The sequence below is a fragment of the Elephantulus edwardii genome, unplaced genomic scaffold (genome assembly GCF_000299155.1).
Source record: "Elephantulus edwardii isolate Elephantulus edwardi_28Jun2011 unplaced genomic scaffold, EleEdw1.0 scaffold00098, whole genome shotgun sequence".
In the NCBI taxonomy this organism is placed as follows: Eukaryota; Metazoa; Chordata; class Mammalia; order Macroscelidea; family Macroscelididae; genus Elephantulus; species Elephantulus edwardii.
This window is the reverse complement of record NW_006399848.1, coordinates 5,871,966-5,884,918: the sequence shown is the minus strand read 5'-3', so window position 1 is coordinate 5,884,918 and position 12,953 is coordinate 5,871,966. Positions and strand designations below refer to the sequence as shown.

Sequence of the window (12,953 nt, the reverse complement as noted above, 5' to 3'; positions counted from 1 at the left end):
TCTTATGATACTAAGCTTTTAGCTAATATCCTTTTAACATCGGCTATAATGTTGCTAGTGTCACAGCCTTTTCTAAACTCAGTTTGCACATCTGGCAGTTCTCTGAAAATGTACCGTTCCAGTAATTTTTGGATAATCTTCAGCAGGATATCACTTGTGTGTGATATTAGTAATGTTGTCGTTGTTATGTGCCGTCGAGTCGTTTCCAACTCATAGCGACTCTATGCACAACAGCCCTAAACCCTGCTCTATCCTGTGCCAAACGCACCACCTCTGACACACCCATCCCGATTACTCCAGTCACTGAATCAATCCATCTCATAGAGGGTCTTCCCCTCCTGCGCTGTCCCTCCACCCTCCCAAGCATGATGTCCCTCTCCAAGGACCCGTCCCTCCTGGCAATATGTCCAAAGTATGTCAGATGAAGCCCCAGAATCCTTGCCTCCAAGGAGTAGCTTGGTTTAATCTTCTCCAAGATGAATCTGTTTGTTTTCCCGGCAGTCCATGGTACATTCAGTACCCTTCTCCAGCACCACAGCTCAAAAGCATCCACTCTCCTTCTGTCCTCCCTAGTCATTGTCCAACTCTCTGATGCATAACAAGCAATTGCAAATACCATGGCCTGTATCAGGCACACCTTAGTCTCCAGAGAGACACTGTTGCTCCTGAGTACGTTAGAGAGGTCCCTAACAGCAGACTTACCCATCGCAATATGCTTTTTCATTTCCTGACTGCTGGTGCCAAGAGTGTTGACTGTGGAGCCGAGCAAACTGAAGCTGTGAAGACTCTCAATCTCTTCCCCATCCATCCTGACGTTGCCAATTGGTCCAGTGGCGAGAATCTTTGTCTTCTTGACATTGAGCCTCAGTCCATACTGAAGGCTGCAGTCCTTGACCCTTCGCAGCAAGTGCATGAGGTCCTCCTACATAGGGTCACTATGAGTTTCAGGCAACTTGACAACACATAACAATAACAAAAACAACATTTCTTTTAAATCCACCAATTCACTCAATCAGCCTTTTTCGAGAAAATGATCATCTAACACTTGGCATTTGGAATCTGCCTCTAGCTAACAGCTAGGGCTGCATGGCTCCCAGGTGTTTGCTGCTGCATTCGTGGAGATGAGCATTTCCAAGGGCAAGAGAACAGTCTGTCTCCGAAAGCTTCATTTAAACAAGGACATGCTGCCAACTTGAAAGGAAATAAAGGCCACACTTTGATCCACACAGTCAAATGCCTTTGCATAATCAATGAAACACAGATAGACATTCTTCTGGTATTCTCTGCTTTCAGCCAAGATCCATCTAACATCAGCAACAATATTAGTAATATAATATAATTAGTAATATAATACATAAATATTGACATATTAGGCATTGGTAAAATGAAATGGATTTGTATGGGATATTTTTAATCAACCAATCATATGATCTACCACACCGGAGATGAAAAGATAAGGAAAAATGGGGTCACATTCATCATTAAAAAGACCATTTCAAGATACATCTTGAAATATAATGTTGTGAGCAATAATATCCATACCCATACAATGAAGGCCTGTTAATATTACTAGTGTATGCACCAACAACCAGAACCAAAGAGGAGGAAAGAGATGGTTTCTACCAACACTTGCAATCAGAAATTGGTCGAACATGCAACCAAGAATGGGTGACTTAATTGTGAACTGTATTGGGAAAAGGGAAGAAGGATTAGTAGTTGGAAAACATCAACTTGGTGACAGAAATGATACAGGAGATAAAATGGTAGAATTTTGAATCAATTATTTATTCATAACAAATACCTTTTATAAGAACACAAATGAGAACTATACATATGGACTTCACCTGATAATCTACACAAAAATAAAATTTATTATTTCTGTGCAAAGAACCACTGGAGAAGCTCAGTATCTGCTGTGAAAACTAGACCAGGTGCTGATTGTGTAATAGACCACCAACTACTTAAATGCAAGTTCAAACTTAAACTAAGAAAATGAAGTCAAATCCACAAGAACCAAAGTTTGACCTTGAGTTTATTCTACTTGTATTTGAAAACCATCTCAGGAACAAGTTTGAAGCCTTCAACATTAATGAGCAAAGATCAGATGAGCAGTGGGAAGATATCAAGAAATGAAGAGTGTAAAAGGTCATTACAAGGACATAGGAGGAGGAAAAGACCAAGATGGCTGTCAGAAGAGACTCTGAATATTGTACTAGAACACCAAGAAGCCAGAACAAAGGGAAGAAATCAAGACATCAAGGATCTGAGGAGAAGATTTCAAAGGGCAGTGCCAGAAGACAGAGTAAAGTGTTAAAATGAATTGTGGAAACAGCTGGAGTCAGAAAATCAAAAGGGCAAAAAAAAAAAAAGGGCCAAACTCACTTGGCATTTCTTAAGCTGAAGGAAATGAAGAACAAATTCAAGCCTCCAGTTGCAATACCTCAGGATGCTATGGGTAGAATGTTGAATGATCCAGGAAGCATCAAAAGAAAATGGAAGAAGTAGACAGTCATTGTACCAAAAAGAGTTGGCCAACACAGAAGAATTTCGTGAACACATATTACCAAGACACAGTGTTGGTGTGTGAAAGAGGAAGTTCAAGCTGTTCTGAAGAATTTGGCGAAAAATGCAGCCCCAGGAATTGATGGCATACCAATTGACATATTTCAACAAACATATGCAGTCTTGGATGTGTTCACTAGTTTAGGCCATGTAATCTGGCCAACTGACTGAAAAAGATCCATATTTACTCCACTCCAAATAAAGGTAATCTGACAGAGTGTAGAAATTATCAAACTCTATTAGTGCTATTTTAGGGAACATAATCTACCATGTGGATTACAGTAAGCCATCCTCTCAGGTTGCTGGTACTTCCTACCTCTAAATCTCATCCCAAGAAATTCGTCAGTCTTGGACAAACACACTGTGTTTATTGATGTTAACTTTCAAAAATGTTTTCCAAATTTTGGAAACATAGGGTAAATAATAATAATAATAATAATAATAACAAAAACAACATTTCTTTTAAATCCACCAATTCACTCAATCAGCCTTTTTCGAGAAAATGATCATCTAACACTTGGCATTTGGAATCTGCCTCTAGCTAACAGCTAGGGCTGCATGGCTCCCAGGTGTTTGCTGCTGCATTCGTGGAGATGAGCATTTCCAAGGGCAAGAGAACAGTCTGTCTCTGAAAGCTTCATTTAAACAAGGACATGCTGCCAACTTGAAAGGAAATAAAGGCCACACTTTGTCTATGGGGGGATCCTGCAGTTATTCCCCTGCAAATTTAATTCAAACAGGTATTGAGATCTGAAACATGGAGATATCCACAAATTAGAGGATACTTGGTTTTTAAAAAGAAAGAAAAAAAGAAAGACATCCAGGCCACAGAGAACTATCTCAAAGCAGCAGTAGTGGTTTCTTTCCTCGTTGATCACTGTATTGCCATGAACATGTTTTGAAAGTGCACACTGTGAATAAAATTTGAAATCTTCTTTATACAAAATATGCATATCATACATTTTGATACTTAAACGTTCTTTTCCACACAATTCTGTTTTATTTTTTTAATGGAATATATGTGTGCAAAATGTATAAAGATGAAGCAGTCAGCTTGCATAAAGACTGGAAATTCCATGGGGCAGTACCACAGTTGTCTGAGTTAGAATCAACTCAGTGGTTTTATGTATACAATATGCAAGTGAATGCTATTACAATCCGTTCCTTCTAGAGGTGTCAGTTATGTAAATAGGCTATTTGACTGTTGTTTAAAAATAGGGTTATTTGGATTTTATCAAAGTTTATCTTTAGAATATTGTTGCTATGTGTGTGGAGTCAGAACCAACTCAGAGCTGATCCTCCAGCAAGTTTCCTGAGGTTATAAAGCATCACATGGGAAGAAATTGCACATCCTTCTCCCTCAGAGCAGCTAGTGGATTCAAACTGCCTGCCTTTCGGTTAGCAGCACAACTTTATCCGTTAGGCTACCAGAGTTCTATTTTATGTTACTATCCTAAAATGAAAGATTTCTATAAACAGCTACTAGAAAAATGGTATGCATGCAAGTGGTGTAAGAGTCTGCATCACACATAAAATTGATGGCTGTCAGATTTCTTCTATGTTCACTGCATTGTCTTTTAAAGCATGCTCAAGCTTATTCATTATATGAGAAAGATTTCTGTGAGAAATCTTTTTTGACTTGTTATAAGATGCCAATCAAAACTATAAACAAAAGTCCCTAAAGGAAGTGTTGGTGTAATATCTAAATAGGAGCTTGATCGTGCAATGGAGTAAGAACATTTGTCATCACAGGTTGTGATAAAACCTGGGAAATTTAATCTGCAGGCTAACTTGTTCTAATTACCAAGTTCTAAGTAAGTTATTTTGTCACTTTAATTGTTATGCTTTAAGGCAAAAGATTTCACGCAAGTGAATAAAAGAATTTAAACTCAAAAAGTTGGAGACTGCTCAGTCATTATTTAGGTTGAAGTACTATTTATCAAACTTTATTCTTTTGGCATCTGCCAATAGTTTAAAATATATGTCACCAAAATAGACTCTACCTTGTTCAACATTTCCTTTGTAAAACCCCAACTAAAAGGTTGTGTTTGTTTGTTTTTTTTCTAAACAAAAACTTTGAATTTAAGAGAACATTGTAATTCAGTATAGTCACAGGTCTGGAGAATTCTTAGATTATATGTAGTTCACTTATTTCAGATCCTCTTGGGTTAATGTGACTATACTTTTATATTAGTATATTCTGCAAAGTATTTTGTGACAGTTGCAGCAGTGACTACTTCTAGACACACAGAATGATCCCATTTTTTTTCTACTCTGAACGTCCCAGTTACATAGAATATTATCAATATCAGGGTACTCCATACTGGCTTTAATTACACGCAGACTTCATAAAAGTAGTGTATAGACCATTCATTGATGAATTAAATAAAAAAAGGAATGGCTGAATTTAAATACAAACAAGGAAAGTATGGCACCATATTTAAAAAACAAGTGTACATCCAGGTTCAAAGATGGTTATCAGGAAAAGGGATTTTTTCCCCCTTTATTGTGATTTCTTTTTCTAGCTATTTCTTGGAACTTTAGCAGTGATGCAGCTATGGTGGAAGGCTTCACTGCTCTGTGGAGAGAAGATAAAAGGATGAGCACTATAGCCGGGCAAGTGACTGACTATCCAGACCAGGTGAAATATCCAGTCCAATTCTTTTGGCTAAGCTTGCATTGGCTGGTTATTGAGAATACTATTCTCATTATTCTCGATACTCTCCATTCCTATAATGTTTATGTTAAAAAATTCTCCTACCCCCACCCCCCATTTTTTTAAAGCATCAATAAGCTTGTATACTACACACATATTTGCTTTTGAAAGCTGAATCAAGCACACCAGGAGGGGCTAAAATTGACTCCAATTGACAGCTACTAAAAAAATAAAAATAAAAAGGCAAATGAAATCATCAAAATAGGGCTTGTCATAGAAACAGCATGTTAACATAGCAGTCTCTCCAGTAGATTTCTGGTATTCCAGGAAGGTCCTCTATTTTTGCCGCCAGTAATATAAGAAACAAAAGAATATACTGGCTTTCTATATACTGCATAATTTAAAGTTGTTTTCTAAAAGTGAAGTCTGGCAATTAAAGATCATTCCTAAAATTATTTAAATTCAGAATATAAACCTTTCTGCATGAAATTTATAGTCACACTAGTCTAAAGACCAAAAAAAAAAATTTACATTTATTCCATAGGGAAAAACTAATAATCTTTAAAGGAAAAAAAATCCTGGAAATTATCTCATTAATCAAATTAACCTAGCAAGAAGATTTATTTTAATTTGGCTCAAGGATTATTATTTTTCTATAAATAATATTCTATACAATAAAGCCTTGTTGGGTATCAATCTAACAAAGACAAAGAACAGAAATCCAGCTATTTAAAACTGAATGATAAACTTAGAAAATCCTGCTACTCAAGACTGAATAAACTTATAAATTTAATTTTCTTTAATTTGCCTCAAAACAAATGATTAGGACTCATAAGACAATTGTCTTATAAACATGAAAGTAACTCTATCATTATCATGATCTTTATTTTAACCCCTTGTCCTATTATCACAAAATGTTTTCATACAAAAATTTAAGAAAGATATTTTTAATCTGCAAAGGAATCTGAAATTTGTTTTCCAATGATAGTTGAAGTTTTCCATCTGACATTTTCCATTTCTCATAATCGTATTTCCATATTATAAAATGTACAGGTAAATTATGCAACTGTTTTATAAAAATTAGTGTCTCTATACTTATGTGTGCCTATATATATGCATATATATATAAATTCTACGAGTGGACCATTAGATGATTCCTCCGGAGAAAGCTCCTTGAATCTTAAAATAGTGGGATCTTCAGAAGGAAATAACAAAGCAGCTCTATAACCTAACTGCTGCTTAAAATGTTCATAAATAGTCATTTAACCATTTAGATAGCCTACCCATGGTTTGGAATAGTCGAGATTATAGAAAAATTGCAGGAAAAACAATGGTTAGTGATTTGAAAGTAAACTCTGTATTATTAAAATCACACAAATTTATCTTTGAAATAAGAAAAGGGTTAATACTAAAATTAGAGTTCCTTTAACAATTCTTATTGAGTAAAGAAATAATTTGCAAACTTCTATTTTCCACTGTGTAAAAAAAAAAACCCAATCTTTTCTTGGGGCTTCACAAGATCAATTACAATGCAAACAGACTAAATCTTTGGAAGGGCTGGTCTAAGGGTTTAAGACTTTCTAAATTTTTATACAGTGAGATTTACTTAGGAGACATTGAAATGTAAAGATAGTGCAGGCAGTTCAAGCTCTATTATTTTCAGGCACAAAAATCATATCATTTTATACAAAACTTTGATTTCTTTATTTGAGAAATTAAAAATATGGTATTATATATATATTTATATAAACTTCTATTCCTCTATAAATATAGATGATCTTGTGATAGTGAACAGAATAAATGCATACCAAATTCAAAAACCATTGTCATGTTAGGGTATGACAGATATAGATAAATTTAGGTCTTAAGTACTGACATTTGATAAACTCTTAAAGTTTAAAACAATACAATCAGGAAGATTACTTTTCTTCTCCTTTTCACAGAGAACTGAAGAGAGTATCTTAAAATGGCTTTGAAAGACTTACATTTGACACATTTCTGTAAATCTGTAAAAGGAGCACAGAATTTTTATGCAGGAGACCTGCACACATTTTTATTTAATGTCTGTCAATATTCTGCTTGTTTACTCAAAAAGCTAACCCCATCAATTTTTCCACCTCTTTTACCTCCTGTAATCTTACCAAGGTGTGGATTTTTCCTCCCTTAAGATGTGCTGTTTAACAGCAATCATAAGGAAGATAAAGTATACTATATTTATATTTTTAAGTTTCTGGTATATGTCTAATTATCATGTGATTAAAAAGAAGAAAACAGGACTTCATTTGGAGAATGCTTGTTACATAGAAATTTCCTTAAAAGTTTTCAAATTCTGTTTATATTTTACCATTCTGTTAAACGAAACAAAGCTTCCCAGGTGACCTCGGTGTTATTCTGTTACAGAGGGGTAAAGCTAAATGCTAAGGCGGTCTTGGTCTGTCCTAGAGGCAGGTTGCTAGGCATCAGAATGCAATTAGAATTAACATTTTACAACCCTCATAGTCAGTTTCTCCCAACCCACACAAAGCTTCATGATTATTCCCAAATCTCGGTAACCACATCTTTCCATGACGCCAGCCAAACCCATACCAGGTTTTAGACACTAGGAAAATGGAATGAGCTCATCCACCAAAAATTAGACTTCAAAAAGTTTGGCATTGACTATCCCACTCACCCCCTAACCTTAGGCGGAGGGAGGGGTGTAAGGAAGCTGGAGGCAGTTTGAAGGGGAACCTGGGAGTGCCAGCACCCGGGGCCACCACTGAGCAGGAGAAGGTTTGAGAGAAAAATCAGCTTTAGAAAGTCAAAGGGACAATCTCTGAAATTTGCCATAGGGCGAATGTGGAACCCAGACGGCAAGGAGCCCTCCCCAGACTTTATAAACTGTGTAGTTTGTACCTTAAAGGTCCACACGCCAAGTAGAGAAGGGAATGGAGGAAGTAAGATTAGGGGAAGGGACCCAGAGTGAACCACCGAGCCGCACCCCATGGAGATGGGTGGGCTTGCTGGAAACAGAGTGCAGGCCAGGCAAGGAGGGGTGTGGGCACAGCCTTGAAAGTAGAGTGGTGTGCTTTGCTTTCCCCCCTCTGCAGTACTCCGAAAAGAGCAAAAAGGTGGGGACATCTTTAAACCGCTCTAAGTAATTAAAAAACAAAAACGCGTGATCGGCTGTCATTTAAATACAAATATACTTACAAAAATCTTACACAGGCTATTTACAATCATAAAAGCGTAAAGTCCTGGTATAAGAGGGTGAGAAATAGATTTGTCCATGTCCCCTCTGGGCAGTAAGGATCCCCGGGGCCCTATGCTCCTAGGGAAGGATGTTTTTTGCAGGATCTATGCTGTTAAGTGAGAGAATAAGTAAACCAGGCTAGGAAAGGATTCCAAGGGCCAGCTTTCACAGGGTGGTTGGGACTGGCGCCAGGCTGAGGGGTGGTAACCAGCTGTGCCCCCCAGGTCTCAGACGGTGGTCTCCCCCTGTTTACTGTTGGTCAGCCTGGTGTAGAACTTCCTCCAAGAGTTGAGAGTCTTTCCAGACCAGATCCAGAAACCCGACGTGATGCCCACGATCAGTGTCATAAGGTACTTGATCATGAAGACTGTGAAGTCGGGGCTCATGGGCGGGTGTGGTGGGGCACCCCCACCTCCCTGGAGGTGGGGGCAGGGGATGGCGTAGCTCTTGCAGCTCTGGGCCACCCAGCTGCGCTCCCACTGGTCCCGGAAGGCCTGTTCATAGAAGTAGCAGGCGATGACAATGGTGGCGGGGACCGTGTAGAGCACGCTGAAGACCCCAATTCGCACCATGAGCTTTTCCAACTTCTCAGTCTTAGTGCCATCGTGTTTCATGATGGTACGGATGCGGAAGAGCGACACGAAGCCCGCCAGCAGGAAGGAGGTGCCGATGAACAAGTACACGAAGAGGGGCGCCAGGACAAAGCCACGCAGGGCGTCCACGTTGTTAAGCCCCACGAAGCACACCCCGCTCAGGACGTCGCCGTCCACCTGGCCCAGCGCCAGGATGGTGATAGTCTTGATAGCCGGCACGGCCCAGGCGGCCAAGTGGAAGTACTGCGAGTTGGCCTCGATCGCCTCATGCCCCCACTTCATGCCGGCCGCCAGGAACCAGGTGAGCGAAAGGATCACCCACCAGATGGAGCTGGCCATGCTGAAGAAGTAGAGCATCATGAAGAGGATGGTGCAGCCCTCCTTCTTGGTGCCCTGCGCCACCGTGCGCGCCCCGTCCTCGGCAAACTTGTCGTTACACACCACCCGGTCCTCCAGCAGGAAGCCGGCGATGTAAGCCACGGCCACCGCTGTGTAGCAGCCGGACAGGAAGATGATGGGCCGCTCGGGATAGCTGAACCGTCGCATGTCCACCAGGTACGTGAGCACCGTGAAGAGCGTGGAGGCGCAGCACAGCACCGACCAGATTCCTATCCAGGTGCGCGAGAAGCGCAGCTCCTCAGGCCCAAAGTACATGAGCCCATACACTTTGGTCGGCTCGCAGGGCGCCCCGCAGTCCTTCTCCCCCAGGAAGTGGTAGTTGAGGTAGGAGGGCACCTTGAGGGCGCGCGGGCAGGAGAACTTGCCTCGCTCGGAAGAGCCGGCGCCCCCCGCGAAGCCGCCGCCACCGCGGTGACCACCGCCGCCGTACTGGGGATTGCTAGTCCAGAACTCTGGCAGCAGCGAGGGCGTTGGGGTGCCCTTGTCCGAAGTGTTCTGGCCCACGCACAGCTCGCCGGCGCCGTGCACCGGGAACTTCTCGCACTTGAGCGTTTCGGGCCACTGGAAGCCAAACTTGTTCATGAGCGCCTCGCAGCCTTGGCGCGCGCGCTCGCACAGGGAGCGGCAGGGTGGCAGTGCCTGCTCCAGCACAGTGCACACGGGCGCGTACATGGAGCACAGGAAGAACTTGAGCTCGGCCGAGCACTGAACCTTCACCAGCGGGTAGAACTGGTGCACCTCGAGGCCCGCATCTTCTTGGTTCGTGTGGCCCAGCAAGTTGGGCATGATGGTCTGGTTGTATGCAATGTCCGTGCACAGCGGGATGGAGATGGGCTGGCAATAGCCGTGGTCTGGGATGGAGATGCCCCGCTCACCATTGTACTGCTGTCCGCTCTGCTGCTGTGGCGGAGGCGGTGGAGGGGGTTGCTGGCCCGGCCCGGGCCCCTGCCCCGGCCCCTGGCCGGCTGCCTGCGCCCGGACCCCCAGCAAAAGCGGAGCCTCCAGCAGCCAAAACAGCAGCAACAGCCGGTGCGCCAAGCGCCCGGGGTCAGCTGGGGGTCGGCGACGGCTGCTCCAGTCCCCTCTCCCCTCCATCGCTGTCCAGGTCGGGAGCGCCCGGGTACAAAGTTCCCAGCTCCCGCCGGCAGCGGCCTGGGACTTCTTAAGCGCCTCCTCATCAGCCATACTTTTTCGGCTCCTTTCTTGGCGTTGATCGGCTGGAGCTGGAGGTGGGGCGGCCGGCGGCAGCTCCCTCTGCGCCTGGGAGGATCTCCCCTGCGCCGGTGCCTTCCGTCGAGCCCCCGCCACGCTCCACTCTCTTCTCCGGCTCCCGCTCCGTGTCCCGCAGCCGCCGCCGCCGCCGCGGAAACTTGAGATTCATGAAGCGCAGGCGGCGGGGAGAGCCCAGGTGGCTCGGGTGCGCTGGGGTCGCGTCCCGCCTTCCTGCTCCTCGGCTGCTTGCTGGCTCCCGGCTGGCGGCGCCGCGCTAGTGGCCGCGGCCGTGAAGAGCACACAACTCTGGGCAGCCCGGGGGCCTCGGCTCCCCCCTGCGCCTCCGCCTCCTCCTCCGCCGCCGCCTGACCATTTGTGTCAATCCCTCAACTCGCTCCCTCTCCTCTCTCGCGCGCGCCCTCCGACCGGTTTCCAGGCGCCCCGCAGTCTGTCTTTCACCAGGAGGGAGGAGCCTTGAAACCGACGCGGAACTGGAGTCTCAGGGACCGTCGCCCAATCGCGGCACGGGCTTTCCGGCGCAAAGGGCACCAGCCGCCAGATTCCGTAGGCAGAAGCCGGCTGCAAGCAAGAGGAGGAGGAGGCGGGAGGAGGAGGAAGTAGTGCTGGTGGCAGGGGCACTGCTCAGGCACAAAGATCTGGTTTGCTATGGAGTGGGACAGGCTTGGTTGCTTTTGCTTTTGCGGAAGAAAGAGCTAGGACAAGTAGGAGAATGGTCCCATATGCTGCTGGAAATAATGAATAGGAGTCTGCGGACCGCGCGACTTGGCTTTTCTTTCTTTTATCCATTTTCATGTGTAACAATCCTGCTCTTCACGCTGGTTACAAACTGCAAAACGCGCGCTTTGCTCAGAACAGATGCCTTTAACTTAAGGAGTGCCTTTGAGATCGTTCCTCTCGAGGTTTTGTTTAAAATATTACTCTCATAAATCCTAGAGCTCCCAGGCTGGTTTGGCGGGCTTTGGACGCGCCATTTCCCCCAAGGAGAAGTTCTCGGGATCTTGCCAAGCGAAGAAAAACAAGGACAAAACAAACACTTTAAAAAGTCAGAAGCGCCCTCTGCTTACTATCATCTTTGCCTGTAGCCAAACTCTTTTTTTCTCTGTAGTTAAGTCAGACACAAAGGCAAAGAAAAGCTGTGTGTTTTCATTTAGAAATGAAAACTAAAGCAGTTGGCAAAGAGGCGTTGGGGTGCCTCTTCAGGTAGATACACCTGGTTGAAGACTCTGGGAAGGCAGCTGGACCCTGAGAGTTACTCAGGGCCCCATTGTTGTTGTTGTTATGTGCCGTCGAGTCGTTTCCGACTCATAGCGACCCATAGGAGCTGCTAAACCTGGGAGACACCCACTGCTCGGGTTAGAACCTCCAAAGGTTTCCTAATCTTGGACCTGTTGGCATTACTGGGGACAGCAGTATCTAAAAAACTGCAATTGAAAGTAACGATAGATTTCCCTCTTAGGGAGCTCTGGTGGGCTAGTGGTAAGGAGATGAGCTGCAAAACTAAAGGCAGACTCTAGTTCAAATTCACCAACTGCTTTCCCTTCCACCCAAGATGGGAAATCTTGCCTCTTGCACTTTATAGCCTCTGAAAGCCCACTGGAGAGTCAGCCATGAGTCTATTCCGACTGGCTAGGACGTAACAACAGTTCCAATCTAACCTAACCCAGTGTAGGACAGACTTTCAGTATCCTTGTATCTGTTTGTTTAAGCTATATGCATTTGTTTTATCTGTAAGGCAGTCATTGCCATGTAGTGTGAACTGACATATAGCTCTATTGGGGTTTCTGAGGCTGTAATTGATTGAGATTGCTCATCTTTCTCCAGTGCTGTCACTAGTGGATTTGAACAGCCATAGAGGCGCCCCCTATAGATTGTTATTGAGTACCAAATGAGTCAGAACACCCTCCATCGGCTTTTCAGAGTTAGTTAATCACACGGGAGGAAATTGACTATCCTTCTCCCACAGATCAGTTGAACTACTGCCTTCGGAATGCAGCTCAGATTCTTACCACTAGGCTACCAGAGCTCCAAGCTTTAGGTGGTTGCTGTTGTTAGTTAAGTGTCGTGAGTCATAGACGACTCACAGCGACCTATGAAAAGACCTGAACACTTGTATAACTTTCATCTTTTCTCCACATTTATAGATTTTCCAGAGGCAAGCTATTTCGGAAGTGGATGCCATTCCTGCTTCCAAGCTTTTTTTAATTGGGAAGCTCCACCAAACATTGTCCGCCATGGGTAACCATTATCACATTTAACACATCCATGTCACAGTGTTTAG

The 12,953-nt window shown here is 43.7% G+C and overlaps 1 protein-coding gene across 1 annotated transcript; it reads right to left on the bottom strand.

Annotated features, from left to right (window-relative positions):
* Window positions 1-8,386: 8,386 nt before the first annotated feature.
* On the bottom strand, window positions 8,387-11,028 carry FZD1 (frizzled class receptor 1). The gene has a single exon (XM_006891461.1). The coding sequence runs from the start codon at window positions 10,625-10,627 to the stop codon at window positions 8,678-8,680; it is 1,950 nt and encodes a 649-aa protein (XP_006891523.1). The 5' UTR covers window positions 10,628-11,028; the 3' UTR covers window positions 8,387-8,677.
* Window positions 11,029-12,953: the final 1,925 nt, after the last annotated feature.